Source organism: Neolamprologus brichardi, chromosome 15 (genome assembly GCF_056152115.1).
Source record: "Neolamprologus brichardi isolate AB-2024 chromosome 15, ASM5615211v1, whole genome shotgun sequence".
NCBI lineage: Eukaryota > Metazoa > Chordata > Actinopteri > Cichliformes > Cichlidae > Neolamprologus > Neolamprologus brichardi.
This window is the reverse complement of record NC_142118.1, coordinates 21,756,828-21,777,662: the sequence shown is the minus strand read 5'-3', so window position 1 is coordinate 21,777,662 and position 20,835 is coordinate 21,756,828. Positions and strand designations below refer to the sequence as shown.

Below are 20,835 nucleotides of genomic sequence, written 5' to 3'. Positions count from 1 at the left end.
TAACTTTGTTTCTCAAATTTCAAGCGGAAGTAGAAGTGGGAAGTGCATGCTTTGACACACCCTGAGTACTGCGAAATCAGAGAACAGTACCGTTTATCCTTGGGTCTTTTTGGGGTCAAAAGGTGACATCATGTTAAGTCATTCCAGAGGGCGAACTCAGTTTCTACCTCTATGTTTGATCATACAGCTTGGTTGTTCCACTGGCAAACACGTATTGCTGCCTGTGGTCTCAACTGCTGGTTGTTTGTCTTGAGCGTGTCCCATGAGTTGTTGGCTAATATGGAGCCAAAGTACACACAGGCAGGAAGCAGGGGGGTTGTAATGGAGAGGAAAGATGGTTGGTCACTTGCTTAAATGAGAGGGAAACTGAGGCAATTCAGTGACAAGCAGAGGAAAGACAACTGATGAAACAACACTGTCATAATCTCTAACCAATGTCACCCTGTGTGGTCAAAAGGTCCAATGAAGACTAAAAGGTCATTAAGGGAGCAGTTCACGGTTAACGAAACTACATTCAGTGTATTCGCTGTTCTAATCATCACAGCTGCTTACTTAGCTACTGATGCATTAACAGAATACGAGAAAGATGAGTGTGAAATATGAGGAAAATCTGGCATCCAAAGGGCTCCATTTTTCAAAGAATCGGTCTGGGTAAGTATCCGCTAACATCTGGTAAATGATTTGGTAACACTGGAATGTATTGCATTATTGATGTGGGAGTATCCTGTCAAAACATTTGATTTAATTAATATAGTCACCCTGGTGTCAAAACCAGTTTCAACAGCTCTGATTGTGTATTTTGTCTTAGTTTCTCCACGTTTTGAAACCTACAGGATGCTCAGCATTACAGACGTGGTAAAAACACAGCACATCCTCTTATAAGGTTTGATTTAACAGCACAAAAAATATTGGTCATTATGAGATTTTAAAAATTACAACCTGTGTCATTATTTCTTTATTTGTCAAAATACAGAAGGACAGTGTAGATAAACGGTCTGATTTGGCAATGGCCCAGGCAAAGTCCACTTCTTGAACTGATGAAAATGCCGCGTACAAAAAAATACCTGTAGTCCTCAAGTGAACTGATGCAATATTATCAGGAAGGGAGGGCCAAAATCCCCCACCCTCCCCCACTGAAATGTGAGAGAAAAAGATATGAAATTACAGGTATAGATAAAATAATAAGATAAAATTACACAGAAATGTATTACTTACTTACTCAGATTCTTGTTACGAAGGGTGGTTCTACATTCCTGTTCCTAGTAAACAAACAGCTACAGGGTGGATTGTTCACATGTTTGTTTCAGTCTTCACCCCAAGGCTAATTTAACATTGCAGGCATGTAGCTTTAATTTCCGAGATGTGTCAAATCAACTCGACCTGACCATATTTATTTGTGAGGGGACCAAGTCAAGTTGTGGGCGAATGCGCTGGGAACAGTTTAAAAACCAAAAAAACTACTGAAATCCAATAAAGTTTACCTCTAAAAGCAGTAGTATTACAATATACAGTTTGACTGTGGTGTTCAAAAAGATGATGCCTGAAGGGACGTGTGGCTATTACATTACATGACTGGTTGTAGGATTTATTGTTTTTAATTTGCTATCTCTCTAAATAACGTTGGAACGGATGGTATAACCTTCCTGGAAAAAATTGGGAAAGACTCTTTAGTGCTCTACGCCACATGAATCCACTGTAGTTGCTCAGGTAGTTACAGGAAGCATGGTTTCTCATGGTGTCAATGACGTCCAGCATCAGACCTGTAAAAAATAAAAATAAAAAATGGAAATACCGCATATAAAAAATGAGAGCACCTGTCTGTGATGGCCTTTACGTGGAAGGTTAACATTGCATCTCCTAGAATAAAAGGAAACAAGTCATAAAGTGCAAGAGGTTCCAGTGCAAAGACAGAGACAGCATTTTGCTTTGGCTTTGTAAACATGTTGCTAGAAGCAGCAAAACAAGCCCTCACTTATAATTCCAGAGTTAAAAGAGGATTTGAGTAAACTGTGTGATGAAAAAGGCATTCAAAAAGCTTTCAAAGTGTTTATAATTATTTAGTGCTGCTTGCACTAAATTAAATCTATTTGTGAGATGCAGACCAAAACCTTAGACACTTAAACTACTGCAGAAACAGATGATCTGTCTATTGGCACAACCACTACTCTTCTAGGGAACTTACTGAGAATGCAGTTCATATTTCAGCAGAAGTGTACGTGTGTGTCTGTGTAGATGCGTTGGAGGTGAATGGAATTTTTATGTCAGCATGTGGGTGCATTGCGTCTGTGTGTGAGATAACATATTTTATTTTTAATTTTTTAATTTTTTATTTTATATTTCTATTTTCCCTCAGCTTTCCATCAGTTTTTGAGAAGTTTCTAAAGGAAACTGGAATTACTCCAGTGCTATTTCATCCCCCCACCACTCAGCAAGTTAGCACTTTACTTTAATGTCTCATAATAAATCTAGTGAAAGCTTTATTAAATAGATGGTCACCAATAAACTGATAAAATAAATCATTTTAAATTTGTAATATGTTCACGATCTTCCTTTCTATCCCTGAATTATGCAACTGAGTAATTGCTAGAAACGTTACGGTGTAAGTCGACTTTAAAAAAAGACAGAGAAGTTGTAATTTGATTTAATTTGATCTCATTAACATTTATGAATACATTTTATAATTCGCCTAGGAACTTTTGAGCTATGGTCACTGAGGTCACCCATTAGCTTACTGTATTTTTCGGACCATGAGTCGCACCAGATTTTAAGGCGCACTATTGATGAACACGTCTGTTTTCATGCATAAGATACACCGGATTATAAGGCGCATTAAATGAAAGAAAACAGATAAGTCAAACTTTACTCAACTCTTCCTTCCTCTACATCCGTACCATTGATTCATTAATGTTGAATTCTCTCGCAGCTGCTCTGTTCCCGTGTTGTTGCAGTATATTAATGACTAACCTCATATTGTGGATACATTACCTCAGTTGTTCTCCTGACTGAAGTTTGGTCCGTTTATAGCAGGGGCGTCAAACTCATTTTAGTTCAGGGGCCACATGGAGAAAAGTCTATTCTCAAGTGGGCCGGACTGGTAAAATCATTGTATATATAACTTAAAAACAACAACTTCAGATTGTTTTCTTTGTTTTAATACGATCAACATAAAAATAAAGCTAGAGCCTGTGGACAGTATGTTCAAAATAGTACAGGCACAACATAGCTATTAATCATAAAACATCTCAAGTTATTTGAAAATTCTGAGGACAAAGAACACACAAACACACAGTGCCTCAGTGATTCACAGAAGTATATCACAGATCACAGAACTACATCAGGGTGTCTTATGCAGCACTTTCAGTGGGGTTGCATAGTTTATTTGACTCCTGATACCTGGCATCTTTTAGCTTTCACCAGCTCATCAATATCAGGCTTCACATCCTGAGCGGCAGCTAACTTCAGGATGTGATTCAAGTGCCTGTGCGTGAGCCTTGAGCGCAGTTTTGTTTTATTTATGCTCATTACAGAGAAGACTTGCTCACAAAGATACGTGGTTCCGAACATGCACAACAGTTTTGCAGCGAGGGCTGTCAAGTTGGGGTAACCTGGCAAGAGATTCTGATAGAATGTGTTCAAGCCAGCTGCGGCAAATTTGCCCTTCAAATCTGAGTCACACTGCAAGTCTATTATTTCAAGTTGGATCCGGACGGGCAGGTCAAAGGGATTTACGGTGAACGGCGAGCAAAAAACTTTGAAGTCTTTCTCCAGTTCACCAAAAATCTGAAATCATTGCTCAAACTCTAGTAACAGACCCGTTATTTTATCTTTAAACCGCTTCATATCTGCCACACTTTGGATCGTGCACACATTTTTCAGACAGAGGAAGTGAGCTGCATCACCACCAGCGACCTGCGTCTCCCACAATAACAGCTTCAACTTGAAAGAACGTATGCTGTCATAATACTGCGTGACAACTTTGTTGCGTCTTTGCAGCTGCTTGTTCAAGTTATTCAGGTGCTCTGTAACATCCACCATAAATGCAAGGTCCTGCATCCATTCTGCGAAATGAAATTCTAACACTGGTTTGCCCTTTTCTTCCATGAACTGTTCAATTTCTTCTCGTAAATCAAAGAAAGGCCTCAACACAGCACCTCGGCTCAACCATCTTACCTCAGTGTGGTATGGCAGGCCATAGATGTGATCTTTCTCTCTGAGAAGACTGTCAAACTGACGGTGATTGAGACTTCTGGATCGGATGAAATTAACAGTTTGGATGACCACCTTCATGACGTTATCCATTTTCAATGACTTGCAACACAAAGCCTCCTGGTGCAAAATACAATGATCAAAATACAAAGTCCAAAAATCACGTCCTCCATTTGCAGATTGCACTTTATCTCTGAACTTTTTTGCAACGCTTGCTTTCTTCTCGATCATTGAGGGCGCGCCATCTGTAGCCAGGCTGACAGCGCGGGACCAGTCCACTCCGACCCTGTCCAGCGCGCCGATGAGTGCGGTGAAAATATCAGCTGCGGTCGTTGTATCTGTCATCGGTACCAACTCCACGAACTCCTCGGTGACGATCAATGTGTCATCAACTCCGCGGATGAAAATTGCCAGTTGTGCAACATCTGTAATGTCCGTGCCTTCATCAATTGCAACTGAAAACACAATAAATGACTTTACTTTTTGCTTCAACTGGCTGTCCAAATCCGCTGAAAGATCATAAATCCTGTCGGCAAAACAAAGTAGCTCACAATTGCTATTGCGCCACCCAATGGACACAATTGGAACAGCAGTTTCTTTATTGAAAAATTGCTGCTCGTTTTTATACTTTATAAAAATGAGCAGCCTGATCCGCCCCGCGGGCCGTACGTTTGACACCCCTGGTTTATAGCATCCTGCCATGCGATTGCATTTGTCCCTAACCACCGGGAACCCTTAGATTAACTTTTATCTAGTGGAAAAAAAGTTAGCGGTTATCTTCCAGCTTCACTGTTTTTATGTTATGCTAACATAGCTGTGCCGCTAGCGATCACGTTGCACATCATTATATACCAGCTAGTCCAACTTCAGCAGCCCTACAAAAGTCACTGCTGTTTAGTTTTCTGTCTTTATTTATATTGAAAGGGATAGCAGAGCTGTAAGTTTTAATTTTTTCAGAAATCTCTCAGTCAGTCAGAAACTAGCGAGCTAACTTCCTGCTAACTGTGAACTCCGTTAAATTTTATAAATTCTGTTTTCGTGGTTGCCTGGATGTGAAACTTAATTGATACACCTGGTAAAGCAGCAACGCTGACCATTTTATTAAAGAAAGAATTTAGAAACAATTTAGACAGTTTTTAACTCTCAGTGATGCCACAGTGTTCGTTTGAATTTGGGACCTGAAGCGGACAGAGTTTTGGACCCAGATTACTCCGCGAGCCTCCTGACTACAGTAGTCGTAAGACTCTGACAATCCATCAAGCAGTGCAGCTTCGTAGCTTACCAAAGTCGTACTAAAACATTTTTTTGAACGCCGCGTAGGCTATCACATAAAATTGGTTTGAGATCAGTAAGTATAACCAGAATTCATACATAAGGTGCACCGGATTATAAGGTGCACTGTGCCTTATGGTACGGAAAATACGGTAGTGCTGTAATTTAGTATCATAATCATCTATTTTATGAGTGCAGCTCACAGAGACACATAATAAAGAACTTTTATTTCACCCACAAAACTGAAGTGCAAGCTTTTCAAATAGGCTTTCATTCATAAAGAGCCAAATTATATGTCAGATCATTAAAAATCTGTCAATTCATATAATTCAAAGACTTGTGTTGCCAAAAGTAAAGCTTGGTAGTCAGTAATCAGCAACAATGCTTTTTTCTGGCAAGCCCAAACATCCTAGTGTATTGCATATAGTTATAGAAACACTGTAGATATGTTTGTTTCACAGCTGAAGATGGACATTTTAACATGAGAGACTATGGTGACTGACTCACTTTTGGAGACAGCCTCATCTGACCATTGGTGGAACTGCAGTTTTGGCATTTCTGCACTGGCTTCACCTTTTAACCATGAAGGTTTCCTGTTTTTTTCATCATGTCGTGCTTTGTGAAGCCCCTTTGATCTTTTAAAATCAGTTAATCAGGTCACGGCTGTCCCAAGAATAACCAATCACAGTTTGTAGCAGGATACCAACACAAAGGGAAATAAACTGTAGTCTGTGAGAGACTTGGTTTAAAATATAACAACCCCTAGGCCAAAAAACATGGAGTTTAACAAATACAAACAAACAGCTTTGAATTTGGTAGAATTTGAAAAGTTTAGTGTGGGGATACTGTACAACATCATACTGTCTAAACATTGTCAAGCTAAAAGGCAACAATGGGACTCAAACTGTACTCTCCCGAGTAAATGTCCTCCTTTAAAACAAACACTTGATCCCATTCCCATGCAGAGTTTGTTTGCAATTTAATATCAGTCACCTCTGTCACTGGATGAACTTTTCCATTACAGGCTACGTTTCCTGAAAAACGGAGCCAAGATGCTGAAATTTTACTCTGAAATTTCGTCTCAGTGACTCAAAATGATTTATGATCTCAGCATTTCTAAAACATTTCCTACAGCCCTGTTCTCATTATTCTTTATCAGAATTTCAGCAGAACTCTGTGGATATTTGTGTGTGTAGTGTTACTTGGCAGCTGTGTAGCTGCCTGAATGCCTTTATCTTTGTTCTGGGTGACTGAGCATATATTTGTAGCTTAATTATCTGTCTCAGCAGGCTGCCTACTGGATTCCTCTGAATAAGTCAGTGACATATTCGTTTCCGCCTGGGCAGCGTTTCCTTACTTATTGTGCACCGTGAGTTGTTTTAGAGAATGGTTCACTTATACGTTGGTCTTGGCTCAGTTTCAAAGAGTCTGTGCTGCCAGTTTCCTGAGGATGTCTGAGGAACTGGAGAAGCCAGGCCAAATATGGTTTCCAGGAATTCAGAGTTTAATTTGTGTAACTTGGAGACCTTGATGGGTGGAGTTCAGCACAGTAAGGCAACTGGGAGTTGTGCAAGTTCATTTAAAATTTTTTTCCCTGAAACTGTTGATCTGTGTTTCATTAGAAACACAGATCTACAAACCTCTACAAACAGTTGGTTTGGTCACAGTATACTGAATGATGGTTTTTTAGTGTGCTCTGTAATGTCTGTTCTCTTACCATTGCTGGTATGGATTCCAAGAAGAAAAAAAAAAAAAAAAAAGTGTGTGTATGTATGTATATATACGTGCATGTGTGTGTAGATATATATGTATGTATGTATGTATATGTATGTGTGTTTTGTTACTTGTAATTATTACTGCCTGTTACCTGTGGTAATACAATTTATAATTTATATATTCTGTATTCAGTTATGAAGGTTCTAATTGTTGTTTGCGAGCTGCCATTGAGATGCTTGTATGTGTCCGGGGCTGTTGATGGGTCTGTATGTAATGATGGGCGTAGCTGCGGGAAGTTTATTGTTTTTTGATGATGAGTGAGTATAGGGGTGGGATTTAATAAGTTTTCTTCGTCCCACTCCTTTTTCAGGCAATTTTTGTTTTTTTGTTTTGTGCATTTTATGTTCAATATAGGTATTTGTTGTGCCTGAAAATGAACAAATAAATGAATGAATGAATGAGAAAAAATGTTGTAGTGTTTTTTTGGCCAGTGGTGTTTACATTGCAGCAGATTAATGAGTGGATGTACGGTAGGTCAGCTTTTTCTGGGTCCTAAGAATTTTTTTTTGTAATATCCTTGCAAAATATATTCTCTTAAATTCAACAGCTTAACATGATTCGTTTCTTCAGGCTGTAAAAGGTAAGACTTCCTCATTTTCCAAAGTATTCAGACACATGGACTATAAAATTAACATTAGAAATAATTTAAAACCACTTGTTGAATATTTTAACCTTCACGGTGGGGGGAAGCAATTATTTGATCCCAACTGAATTTGGCAGAAATGACCAGTGTTTCATTTTTACGGTAGTTTTATTTTAATAAAAGAGAAAATACCAACCAAAACTCCAAAAAAAAAAACCACATTACATCGAAGTTATAAATTGATTTCTGTGTCATTTAGTGAAATAAGTGTGTGATCCCCTACGACACAGCTAGAATTCTGGTTCACACAGGTTCAGTGTGCCCATGTGACACACAGATTTCAATCAGTCAATCAACCAGTAAATCAGATACTCATGATCTAAACTTGTTATATGTACAAAGCACACCTGTCCACAGAATAAGTTTCTTCCATTCCAACCTGTCTATCACCATGGGCAAGACCAGAGGAGGCGTCTAAGGACATCAGGGACAATCCGCACATGGCTCGATTTGACTATATGACCATCAGCAAGAAGGCAGGTGAGAAGGTGATAGCTGTTGGTGTGATATAAAATAACCCTCGGTCTGGAGCTCCACACATGCAGAAATAGGGGGGATCAGCCCAAAATTACATGGAGCTTTTTAATGATCTGAAGGCAGTCGGGACCACAATCACCAAGTCCACCATTGGTAGCACGCTACATCATAATAGATTGAAGTCTTGCAGCGCCCCACAAGGTGAGAATGACCCAAAGAGCACCATCCCCACAGCCAAGGTGAAAACATTATGCTTTGGGGCTGTTTATCTTTTAGAGGTACAGAAGTTCACCGGGATCAATGGACAGGGGCGTGTATCGTAAATTCTTGGACCACAACCTCCTTCCCTCAGCAAGAACACTGAAGATGGGTCATGGACGTGTTTTCCAGAATGACAGTGACCCAAAACATATCACCAAGGCAACAAAGGAGTGGTTAAAGAAGAGGCACATTAGGGTCCTGAAGGCATACCTCAGTGCCAACTACTGGAAACATTGCTGGCTTTGCCAACAAGGGTTTCTCCACTAAGTACTAAAACGTGTTTTACGTGGGATAAAATAATTATTTCTGCCACTATACATTGAGTATGGGTTAAATTTGACCTGCTGCAGCCTATCCCAGCTACCATAAATTCTTTTAACCTGAAAATTAATGACTTCTCTTAAAGTGTGTGCAAAGAGGCTTTTCCCGATCAAATTTGACCTGTATGTGGTTAGATGGATTTTAGAGGGAAAGTTTCAGGGAATCCTGAAACTGTGAAAGCATACTATGGGAGGAAGTGGGAGTACTTGAAAAGAACTTCCTCAGAAAGAGGGAGAACATACAAATTTCACATAGAAAGGCCCAAATGTGAATTTGACCAGGACCTTTTGGCTGTGAAGTGACATATCTCTTTAAGTGTTTATTTAAAAATTCCACCAATGTTAAAAATATCCAGAATCTAAGTAGATTTAAAGTTTTAAAGACGTTTAAAACCTACTGTTCATCACACCTCTTTAATAATACATATTATTATAATTTATTCATTATGTAGACATCATTAATGTTGTTTTGACTGAATTTCTATGGAGCCGCCTACTGCCAGCTGTAATTCTACACTAACAAGCTGAAAACAGCTCACCTTCCCACTTTGTTTCTTTTTGTCTTCAAAGAATTCATCAGCAGGTTTGTGGAAGAAAAGCATCAGTTTGGCTTCCCTGAAATCTTTTGCTATGAAATGGTTGGTCTCCAGTGGTTTGCTTCATCATATTCTGTGTCGAAATGATCCACTCACCTCTTCATGTGAAGGGGGAAGGAAGGAAGGAGGAAGGAAAACTGAAGTGGGCTCTGTACTGTGCTGTCTTAAACTCTGATGCAGTTGCGGTCAAAATGGAGAACTGGTAGCATTTACCAACTTATAGATTTCTATTCATATGCTCAAAATGACCTGAAGACTTCTAGTAAAATGATGTGATGTCCTCAAAGACGTTTCTGTTACTTAAACTGATGATGGTGAGCATTAGTTTCGCAATTAGCCTGTGACACAATTGAGAGATTTTGCAGTTTTCATACATCATGCAGGTCTGGTGAGCTTGACCTTTTGTGATTTTGACCCACACAAACACACACAATTCACGGTGAGCAGTTTTAATGTTCTGGTTGTTTGGTGTGGTGTCACTGTGGGACTTTGGGAGGAATCCGAGGCAAGCATGGGAAGAACATGGAAACTCCACACAGAAAGGCCCCATGTGACCAGGAGATTTAAAACCAGGACCTTTATGTTGTGGGGAGACAGTGTGCTAACCACTGCGCCACCGTGCATTAGAAAACAAAGCTTTGATTCAAAGTGCGGTCTGTGGGTTTAGTACTTGACGTGGTAACATTTCATGTGTCTCTTAAGTGCAAAATAAAGTGCATTGCTGTGCTTTTCTTTCAACCAGGCTCATGGCGTATTAGCATATAGCAGCACAAAATGATGCTAAAGGAACATTTTACTTCAGTGTCAGCTTCTTTAGGGATTATCATAAAATTAGGTTTTAAGATTTGACTTTTTTTTTTATCACTGGCAGAGTGAAACAGCTACTGGAAGAAGCATTCTCACAGAAACTGTCTGTCTCTGAATTAAAGTTAATAAACAGGTTAGTAATGGGTTTTTTTTAATATGTCTTGTGCTTTAGGAAACTGTATTGCCACACCATGTAGACACAGTCAGAAAAACCTGCTGAAGTTCAAGCCAAGCATTGGAGGAGGAAAGAAATCTGATTTACACGACATTGCATTCAGTGTGGTTGTTAGTGCCAGATAGGCTGGTCTGGACATTACAGAAACTGCTGATCTGCTGGGATTTTTCTAAGGCCATTTCTAAGGTTCACAGAGGATGGTCTGAACAAGAGAAAATATGCAGTCCTCTGGGCAAAAATGCTTTGTTGATGTCAGAGGTCTTAGGGGAATGGCAGACTGCTTTGAGCAGACAGGAAAGAAACAGGAACTCAAATAATTACTCATTACAACCAAAGAAGGCAATATCTGAATGCGCAACAGGTCCAATCTTGAAGCAAATGTGCTCCAGCAGCAGAAGGCCACACCAGCTACCACTCCTGTCAGCTAAGAACAGGAAACTGAGGCTACCGTTCACACTCGCTCACTGGGCTGGTATTGTATTGTAGAATCAGTGTTTGGTGAAAACAACATAAAGTAGGGTTGTAAGCGTTGTAACAGCAGTTCAGGCTGCTGCTGGTGTTGGAGATATTTCCATAGCACACTTTGGGCCCCTTAGTACCAAATGAGCAATGTTTAAACAACCTGAGCAGTGATTATTGATGAGTAGGGTGTGTCACGATCTAGCAAGATAACACACCCTGTCACAAAACTCAAATGATCTCCACCGGGTTTCTAAAACATGACAGGGAGTTCGCTATACATGGATGACGTCCACAGTCACCAGATGTCAATCCAATAGAGCATCTTTAGAATGTCATGAAACAAGAGACTCTCATCACGGATGTGCAGGACCTGTGTGAGGCTATCACATCAACTTTCCAGCACCTCGCTGAAGCTACGCTACGCTATGAAGAATTATAGCAGCTCTGTGGGTTAAAATAGGGTCCAGCCTTGTAATAGTCAGGTGTACCTAATAAAGTGGCTACTTAATGTGTAATTTCTTTCAATCCCTATTCCTGATTAAAGCTGATTAAACTAATGTTGTTTTATGAGCAAAGGCTTCAGACTAGCTTCTATGAGAAGAAGAAGGAGATAATAGTAATGGCCCATCTTTCATCATTTAGGAACAGTGAAAATGTATAACCAGATCTTTTTTGTTAAACATATGTCCACATATGAAGGAGTCAGTATTTTATTCTGATCACAACAAAGATAACAATATTACACTGACGTTGCTTTTCGACTGATAGCTTCGTATTTGCTGCAGCTCAGGTCTGCTCTCAGTAACATGATTAGCTCTATAACAGCACCACCAGAGGACGCTCTTCACCTGGATTTCAGATCAGCAGCAGCTCAAACCTGTTGCATCGTCACTGTGTGTAAGCGTGGTGAACAGCGCTCTCTAGAGGTTCACTGCAGCATTACAGAGACACCAACTCTCAGATACATTCAGAAGTTTAACTCGTCTTCAGAAACTTTGTTCCCTGCCTCAAACAGAACGGGCTGCCATGTTCTCGGGCTGCAGGGTGGAAGAGGTGGAGGAGGCAAAGGAGCAGTGCATGATGGGACAGAAGGGCTCGTGGGCTCTAAGAGCTTCGGTCAGCAGGTGCTGCTCCTCTGACAGAGAATCCACCTGGAGATGAATTCATTCTGTTACTGCTGTGTAAAAGCAATGGAGGTACACCAGAACTATTTGCTTTCATTTCTGCTGTGTTTTATGCATTTCATACAAACAGGACTTGCTGCTGTTTATATAAAAATAAAATTGTCTGTAAAAGACGAGCAGAGACAGAATTAGCAGTGTGTTTACCTCTCTCCTCAACTTCCTGTTCCTCTGCTCTAGCAGCTCACAGGCCTGGAGGTGAAGAGGGGGGAACAAAGTGGGAAATACATGTTACATTAAAAAATAAAAGCTTTCATATGAATAAAAAAAATAATATTTATTTGAAAACAAAAGCTAGACTGAACATCTCATCTTTGGGGTATTTTATTTGGGATTGTAATTTTGGAAATGTGATTTTTGCACAGACACATAAATGTGGCTGCTACACATTCATTGCGTAAATGCACAATGAGATTTTTATTGATGCAGTCCCAGCTTGTAAGCACTCAGTCATCTCTGGATTTGATAATATGGAGACAGAGAAATCAGAGAGCACTCTCCTTGCCCTATTTCACAAGCCAACAAACAGTCAGGAGCCACACATCACATTTCTTTTATTAATAATAAACTTGTTTTGTTTTTTAAAGCTATGAAAGTAATATTAATTAAGTCCATTTCACTTCATATTTTTATCCTGGTGGTCCACATGTAAATGCTAGTTGCTCTTTGACCGACAGGTTGCTTTAAAACAAGCAAGAAAGGACCTGTCAAAATACTCATTCTAGTTTGTCAGCCACATACAGCCCAATTTTATCTGAACTGTAGTAAAACCAAAACAGTTTGAGAAACAAAACAGCCAGCCAGAAACACTCCAGCTGTAAATCAAAGAAACGTGTTGGCATGGTCGTTGGTTTAACCACCTCACTTTAGCCGATGTGTTATGGTCAGTAACAACTCTGTAAAGGTGAGCGGGCGGTCATCTGGCTGTGATGAAATTAACATCTCAGACAACCAGTCTCAAAGACACAATCTGTTCTCAGTGACTTGCAAAATAAACCTTCATGGAGGAAAAAAATACAGTGCAAAAAATATTTGCAACATTTTGCAAACCTGTTAAGAGCCCAAAAATAGACCTTTTGGTGGGCCACTTTGGGCCCAAGTGCCATATGTTTGACACACCAACTTAATGCATATGTCAGAATCTGACCAGCAGAAATATGTTCACCCACCTCGTGCAGCAGGTCGGCTCTCTGAGTTTGTCTTTTGCGGCTCTTCTGAGCTGCAACTCTGTTCTTCTCTCTCCTCTTCATCCTCCGCCCCTCATCCTCCGAACACTGACACAAACAAACACTATAATTCGTTGACGCATTCTACAATTGTGATATTTTACGTCTCGTTTTTTACTGCTTGACCAGAGTTTGTTTGTGCAGATTCATGTGAGGACACTGGCAGCATTACATCACATATCTGCCTATTTCTCACACAACCTCCACGTGACGCAACGAGGGTGACCATAGCGATATCAGCCTATATACACAAGATGATGTTTTAAACCATCTTTAAAACCTCTTGACCCCTGACCTCCCCGTGGATTAGGAGGAAGGTAAAAAAACAAACCTAAATGTACACGCGTTAAGAAAAAACACGATGACGTGATCTTTCTTACCTCCCATCCTTCACAGAGCTGGTTGGTGCTGATGTTATTCTGTTGAGACTGGCATGAAAAACCAGAGACTGACATCACAGGCTTTAAAATCAAAACCTAAAAGGAAAGACGACGAACACTGGTTCTGTCAGGAGACTGATAGGTGTGTGTGTGTGTGCTGGGCACTGAGTCCAGTCAAGTTCAAACACACCGGGTAGAAAACTAGCTCGAGTTTCACTTCAGCTTACTTTTCAATTTCGCTGCCTTTTTTAAAGAAGTGGCGAGGACAGTTAAGGTAAGTCATGTGACTTGGGGGGGCCCATGGTTAACCTGTATTTAGCATATGGAAGAAGTCTGTCTTCAGGACTACCAGACAGCCAACTGAGATAATCAACAGACGAAGCAGATTCTATTAAAAAACAACAACCTGGTGAGACGCAGGACTTTCACCCTGGAGGTTAGGGTTCAGCTTCAGCTACTGTTTACACTCACAGATTAGATTTATGCACCAAAACTATTTGGTTAGATTTACAGAATGAAATCTTTTGCATTAAAATACACACTTCTTCCATTCATAAACATGTTTTAAAGTTTCTGTTTTTACTGTGCGCACAGATCATTCCCATATTCTGCAGGTGACAACTATAAATCCACTACTTAACATAGTTTCCCAAAAATACAGTTTCTCTCAGTTAAAGTTTTGAAAAACAGAAAAGGGATTTAAAGAGTTGTGACATAACAATATATTTAACTAAACCGACAGCTTTTACGGAGTTTTAACCATAAATTTAAGGTTTATGAATCTCTTTAAAGTGGATTAAAGTGACCACAAAGTGACCAATATGAGAAAGGTTACAAGTACAAGTACAAGCAAAGCCCCTGGAATTGTATTATATACATTATGCACAAGATAACAGAAATGACATAAATGATTTCATTTGATTCAACACTAATTACAGTTTTCCCTTTACAAAAATCATCAATTTAGTTAGACTAACAAATGAACAAATCTGATGCTGATCAAGCTGAGATAATATGCAAAAACATGCTGCACATAACTCCACAAGATTAAACCTCTGATGCTACTTTAGTCCTTCCAAGTGGACAAACAAATCAGCCAGTTTGGGGTATTTTTATTTGTGCTTTTGTGCTTTTGACTTGCCAAACAGTATCTCTGTTGCCGCCCACACATGGAACTGAAACTTCTGTTTGGCTTCATGGAAAAGAATGATCATGTTTACACTTATTAATTTCAGCCACAGACTGGATATTAAAAAGGGATGTATCCACTTTGACACAATCTGGTATATTTTAAGGCCCCAGTGTTGCTATTTTGGCCACCGCAGTGCTGGTGAAGTGCTCACAGAGAGAGCAGTGAAAAGTTTTTGGCTAAGTTTGGACGGCAAGCTGCATACAGACACAGACCAGATCATACTAAAGCTAAACCTTGTACAATTGTTAAAGAGGGTGGAGCAGGTTACAGAGAGCAAAACATTTTTGTAGCAGCTTGTAAAGCACATTTATTTCCACTGTAAAGTTAGATATTTTAATGTGGGAGTCTATGGATGTGCTGGCTCTTGGGATCAGCCAAGTGGCCATTAGAGGAACTGCAGTGTTTGGGAATTTCACACTGGTTTAATGTTTCTTGAAGTGTCACTCAAGCTTGTCCTCTCCCACGCAGCACTCTGGTTTCTTGGCTTGGGGCACATAGCCCTCTGCGGCTGCTGCTTCCTCTACAGCTCTCTTTATTGGTTGCTTGTTTCCCATGGCTGTTTTCGCAGGAGGAAAGGGAGCCTCTGATTGGTCATTAAAACCAAACACTTCTCTGTGTATCTCCAGAGAGGCTTGGCTGGGTTTCATTTTGAGGATTTCGCATAGGCCTTCAACTTGTGTTTGCAGAGTGTTGATTGACTGTAGAAAAAAAAAATGTGTCAGTAATGACTCCATACATGAAGGACAACTTGCTAAGAGCTTTCAGTGTGTTACCTTTATGACCTGGATGGCCTGCTTTACCACACCAGGAGCGGCTGCTGTCAAATCATTCATGATGTTCTCTGGTAAAACACACAAGAACGGCACTGTTATCGAGGGTAAACTGCACATCGGTGTCAACTGTGTCTACAGTTAGTCTTGTCTGTCTGCTTAGGCATTGTGGAGATTTGCTGCAAAATAAAAAGAACTGTCCACACTGATTTAACACAAAGAATATCACAAAATAGTCACAGAATCATTGGAAATACTGAAACTCAACATACTCTAGGCATGTGCAGAAGGGAATACTGTCTGGTATAAAATATGTAAGGAAACAGTGACTATATTTGGACAAATATTACTTCGGTTTTATTTATATACGACTAGATCGAAACAACAGTTACCTTGAGTTAAAGACCCTACAATAATACAGAGAAAACCCAACAATCAAACAACCACCTACAAGTAAGCACTTAGTGATAGTGGGAAGGAAAAACTCTCTTTTAACAGGAAGAAACTGCCAGCAAAACGAGGCTCAGGGAGAGGTGGCCATCTGCTGCGACCGGTTGGGGGTGAAGGTAAGAAGACAGGACACACTGTGGAAGGCAGCCATTGATGAATAATAACTAATGATTAAAAGTAAACTGGTGGAAGAACTAATCTATTTATACACCACATAAACATGTCTGCTTGATATGTTGAGTTTTTGTATATTCTGCTGTGATAAAGAACTGCACAGTCTTTTTTACGACTGTTCAGGAGGCCATGCTAGAATTTGCTCTCTTCAAGCGTCATTCATCGTTTTCAAGCTAATGTTGATTCAAATTTATTTTAAAGCGATTGATTCGGCGGCTGTGGCTCAAGAAGTAGAGCAGGTCATGTACTAATTGGAAGGCTCCAGTCTTCATCTCCAAGAATCAATGGGAAATATACTGAATCTCAAGTTGGTCCTGATGTTTCACAGAATGATAAAATGCACTAACACGTAGGAAAAAGTGAAAGTGTGTAAATGAGTGATACTGTTGTTACGACTGTTGTCGTAATTATAATATCTAAATTTGAGTGTGCAGGTGCTCCTCCATGATTGGTGTATCCAGGGTGGATGGATCGTATCGATTGGCTAACGACCGGGAGGCAGCGTATAAGAAGACACCGCCAGGGACTGCCAGGTGATTCATCCTCGGCCCAACCCAACCGGCAGACCGTGTGTTTCACTATGTTGGTTTAATGTAGGAGCATGTAGGGGTGGACCGCCTTTTTGTTTGATTAGTTTTCTCCTGTTTTTGTTAGGTAGGGAGGAAAGTAATTGTCGTTTGGTTTAGTTCTTTTGACTAGGTAAGTTGTATTTACTCCTGAGATAGGCTACCTTTTGTTTGTTGTTTTGGCCTTGGGTTCACCCCGAAGTTAAAATTCGCTCCCTTCCTTTGTTTAAATTCACTCATTGTAAATAAATCACTGTCACAAAGTATTAATTGTGTGAAGTGCTGCTTGGGGTTGGACGGGGATGGATCACCCTTTATGTTGTGGTCTGGCCGCGCCTAGACGAGCCATAACGCTGTATATATGTATGAGTGATAAAGCATTATGAGTGGCAAAATAAGGCAGAAAATTCTGTGCATTTACCATTTAAAGTGGCAAACTGCCAGCATTTCATTGGGTCCTACTCACTGCTCTTCAGTAACACGCTTATGAAAGTAATGCAGTAATGTAAAGTGTAAAGTAGTAATGCTCTGCTCACCAACATCTGTGCAAATTACTCCTTAAGTTTAAAAAATATATATGTATATATATATATATATAAACATTTTTCATGGCAACTGTATGAATGACTGTGTGACCTGCGATACTACAGTAAAACTATTGTTATTGCTTCATGAGTCATTTACAACCTGCCGATATGTTTTTATTCACAGCCTTTGCTTCGTTCTACTAAAAACGGTGAACAAGAAGTACTGATGCGTTTAGGTATTTCACTTCAGTGATGCTGAAACTTTCATGTCTGCCTTTAAAAAGAACCAGTTCTTCCTAAATGCACTTTAAAATAGCAAACACCCCCTCACTGGACAAAGGGCGCTTTATGTGTTTTTCTTTTTGACTCTACACTTAACCATAAGATGTCTAAATTTACTCTCCAAAGTAAGACAGTAACACTGTCCTGAGCCAGCAGTACAGCACTCTGTAGCTGGTGCTCAGCATTTCCAGTCAGCTGCAGGTGAACACTCACTGGTATACCTGTAAAGATTTGGTGTTTGGGGAAGAAACTAAAATAAAAAATGTGTGTGTGTCTATAGAAATGATCAGAGGCTACTACCTTGATCAGGATCTTTGACCACCTCTTGAGGTTTGATGGCCTGCTCATACAGCCCCTGAAACATGAAACGCGTTTGTTTCTTTTAAATATCTGTTCATGAAAGATTCTGTGAAATCTATAATTAGCAATAAACATTTTCTCAAAGATAGAAAATACTGTTTGCTTTGAAAAACACTTGGCACTTTTGCACTTTAGTTATTCAATATATTTGTTTATTTTTATACAAAAAACTCAAATTGAGAGTAATGCACAATAATCAGAGCTGGTAAATCAAAAAATAAACAAGGAGAAAAAAAGCCCCACCATGATTTTCCGTTCAGCCTTGAGGGCATGCACCACATGAGGAAGGATCTTTTTGGGGAATGTACGGCGCCTTCTTGTGGTCTCAACAATAGTATCGTCCAGGAGGCTTTCCAGATCTACAGCTTCATCCTCTGCTGAGGGTGTTGGTGGTAGAGAAACAGACAGCATAGTTGACTAAATAAAGCTTTCCTTAAAATATAATAATTGAAACAAGAGTATGAAAACGGCGAAGGATCACCTTCATCATCGGGCGCCTCCTCCCAAGGCCGTCCATTCACCAACACGTTAGCTTGAACAGCAGCCTCAAAATTCTGCACAGTTTCAAATAAACAAACACACAATCAGTGGCAACACACATTAAAATATGATGTCAGCTGTTCAACTGCAGCAGGATCAGATCGATTTGATAACGTTTCCATTTTGGTCAACACAGGAAGCCATATTACACTTTGTCAAAGGAGCTTGCAAAGAAAAGCGTCTGGACTTCTTTAAGTTACTTGAAGACGTTTCACCTCTCATCCGAGAAGCTTCTTCAGTTCTAAGGTCAAATGGTGGAGAGTCCCAGATATAAACCTAGTGGGAGTGTCCCCCCACAGAGGGACAAAAGGACCCCCTGATGATCCTCTAATCGCCTGAGCCAAGGTGTGAAACTGGGTGTGGGTCCCAATCAGCCAGAGTTTCGGGTGAGTTCATTGTGAAACCTGGCCCCACCTTATCATGCGAAAAGAAAAGCAAAGACGCTTTTCTTTGCAAGCTCCTTTGACTACGATGACCTGGATAACTGAGAACCTTCACAGACATATTACGCTTTATTTTGCAGGACTGTCCTGATTAATCTAGTCCCAAAGAAGACTACCAGGATCATTTTCTGGAAACTCTGTTGCTGTTATTATATGAACACTGTACAGTCCTCCGTGCAAAGGTCAAACGTTGATCACAGTTGTTTCTATACTTAGTTCACATGAAGCTTAAAGTGGGCTACAAATAATCTGCACAACTGAAACACTGTTTTCCCCAAATTTCCATGAAAACTTTTGGTTTCTTCTACTGCAGCGTGACGATGATTCAGTATGAAGCACGCAGCTGGAAATACGTGAGATGCACTTACTGTGTACTTAAAATATGGTTTTATATTAAGCAATAATAGTGTGATAAAAAGACTCTAAAACAGTCATGCCTGTCTTTGAGGATTTAGTCAGTGAAAAAACTGACACGAGTCACAACATAAACTTCAAACGCTGCGTCGGTTACAATAAAATCATTTGTTAGAAGACTGACAGCCGGCAATATCTGTAGATTGTAAGTTTATAACGCAAGTATCCACACAGCAGTCAGCACAACTTAAAACACAAAACAAACAAACACACAGTATTTACACACTCTCCATTTAATTATTTCCATCCTAGAGCATTTAGACCACCCCTAAGTGAAATTTGGTACTGTCACCATATCAGATTTCCTCTACGTAATAAAAAAAAAAATCACTATAGTGGCATTTTTTCAGCTGTCTGTCTGTTGTCTCTTTTTGGCACAGACAGTCTGTAATCATAGGTGCATAAAGGATTTGTAAAAATAACTAGATCAAAAACTGGGGTCATCTGTCTCCATCTCATCCTAACCCAGGCATCCTCATCTTCTCTTCAACTCCATCTTCAACATCCATTGTCCAGCAGAGCCATTATCCCTCCTCTACACTTTTCCACACCATCTGTACCTCACCTTTCCAACTTTGTCTCAAAATGCTCAACCTGAGCTGTCCTTCTGATGTACTTATTTCTAATTTTGTCTCATCACGTTCAACTACCATCTTTTTCCACCTCTCTTGTGCACTGTCCATTTCTTTGGAAGGTGACCCCAGGTATTTAGGCTCCTCTACATCCGCTCCTTGCATCTTCGCTGCTACACCTGCCTTCCTCTCATCCACACATATCTATCCTGTCTTGCTTCAACTGACTTTCCAGAGCATACCTCCATCTCCTCTCTTCCACCTACTCTCAGTGTGGTCTGCTAACATCCCAGCCCACAGACACTAATGCCTGACCTCATAACTATTACTGGTGAGCTTAACAGATGTGGCTTATTAATATCAAGCTGTAAAGTATATATGCAAAGATTTTATAAATACAAATACGCCTTCATTAAAACAACTATCAGCGGCCTGGCCTCTACAGTTTAGCATTGCTCACATCATGTTCAGTTACAGTCAATCCCAAAATGTGAGAAAGGACTCGGACTCACTGCCAGCAGCTCCTGCAGTAAAACTCGCTTCGTCTCCTCCGGAAAGTCCTCCGGCTGCCCGTCCAGAGCCGTCTTTAAAAGTTCTTTGTATTTGTTCACCTGCTCACTTACTACTTTCTTCGAGGTTACCTGGACCCTGTACTCTGGATTTGTTTCCTCACTTGGTAAGATTTCACTCTCTACGGCCTCCATCTTTACCGCCAACTTGTTTATATTTTTTTAACGCAACCCGGAACTGAACAGAAACGAAC

The 20,835-nt window shown here is 40.1% G+C and overlaps 3 protein-coding genes across 4 annotated transcripts; all 3 read right to left on the bottom strand.

Annotated features, from left to right (window-relative positions):
• Positions 1 to 1,641: 1,641 nt before the first annotated feature.
• On the bottom strand, positions 1,642 to 8,339 carry LOC148098496 (general transcription factor II-I repeat domain-containing protein 2-like). The gene is made up of 3 exons (XM_087852505.1): positions 8,245 to 8,339; positions 4,171 to 4,762; positions 1,642 to 1,760 (listed from the first exon to the last, which is right to left on the bottom strand). Exons 1-3 carry the CDS (start codon positions 8,337 to 8,339, stop codon positions 1,755 to 1,757), a joined length of 693 nt encoding a protein of 230 aa, XP_087708631.1. The 3' UTR covers positions 1,642 to 1,754.
• Positions 8,340 to 11,749: 3,410 nt separating this feature from the next.
• batf3 (basic leucine zipper ATF-like transcription factor 3) lies at positions 11,750 to 13,860 on the bottom strand. The gene is made up of 4 exons (XM_035908991.1): positions 13,783 to 13,860; positions 13,346 to 13,450; positions 12,324 to 12,368; positions 11,750 to 12,146 (listed from the first exon to the last, which is right to left on the bottom strand). The coding sequence occupies exons 1-4, from the start codon at positions 13,855 to 13,857 to the stop codon at positions 12,003 to 12,005; spliced, it is 369 nt and encodes a 122-aa protein (XP_035764884.1). The 5' UTR covers positions 13,858 to 13,860; the 3' UTR covers positions 11,750 to 12,002.
• A 486-nt stretch (positions 13,861 to 14,346) lies between these two features.
• Positions 14,347 to 20,803, bottom strand: nsl1 (NSL1 component of MIS12 kinetochore complex). 2 transcript variants are annotated; one of them, XM_006793517.3, is made up of 6 exons: positions 20,585 to 20,803; positions 18,585 to 18,657; positions 18,347 to 18,480; positions 18,044 to 18,098; positions 15,748 to 15,815; positions 14,347 to 15,672 (listed from the first exon to the last, which is right to left on the bottom strand). In XM_006793517.3, exons 1-6 carry the CDS (start codon positions 20,774 to 20,776, stop codon positions 15,415 to 15,417), a joined length of 780 nt encoding a protein of 259 aa, XP_006793580.1. In that variant the 5' UTR covers positions 20,777 to 20,803; the 3' UTR covers positions 14,347 to 15,414. The 2 variants fall into 2 exon arrangements, with proteins under 2 accessions (XP_006793580.1, XP_035764841.1); XM_035908948.2 differs by having other exon boundaries at positions 18,347 to 18,477.
• Positions 20,804 to 20,835: the final 32 nt, after the last annotated feature.

Excerpts from the sequence above, each read along its gene's own strand:
- LOC148098496 (XM_087852505.1), bottom strand. The coding sequence starts at position 8,339 with ATGTGCGGATTGTCCCTGATGTCCTTAGACGCCTCCTCTGGTCTTGCC. Across the intron at positions 4,763-8,244 it reads GAAACTTATTCTGTGGACAG|CAATTGTGAGCTACTTTGTT; the intron begins GTGTGCTTTGTA and ends GTGGCGCAATAG.
- batf3 (XM_035908991.1), bottom strand. The coding sequence starts at position 13,857 with ATGTCAGTCTCTGGTTTTTCATGCCAGTCTCAACAGAATAACATCAGC. Across the intron at positions 12,369-13,345 it reads GAGCCGACCTGCTGCACGAG|GCCTGTGAGCTGCTAGAGCA; the intron begins GTGGGTGAACAT and ends CTTCACCTCCAG. Across the intron at positions 12,147-12,323 it reads ACAGGAAGTTGAGGAGAGAG|GTGGATTCTCTGTCAGAGGA; the intron begins GTAAACACACTG and ends ATTCATCTCCAG.
- nsl1 (XM_006793517.3), bottom strand. The coding sequence starts at position 20,776 with ATGGAGGCCGTAGAGAGTGAAATCTTACCAAGTGAGGAAACAAATCCA. Across the intron at positions 18,658-20,584 it reads TACTGCAGGAGCTGCTGGCA|AATTTTGAGGCTGCTGTTCA; the intron begins GTGAGTCCGAGT and ends GAAACTGTGCAG. Across the intron at positions 15,673-15,747 it reads AGGCCATCCAGGTCATAAAG|TCAATCAACACTCTGCAAAC; the intron begins GTAACACACTGA and ends TTTTTTCTACAG.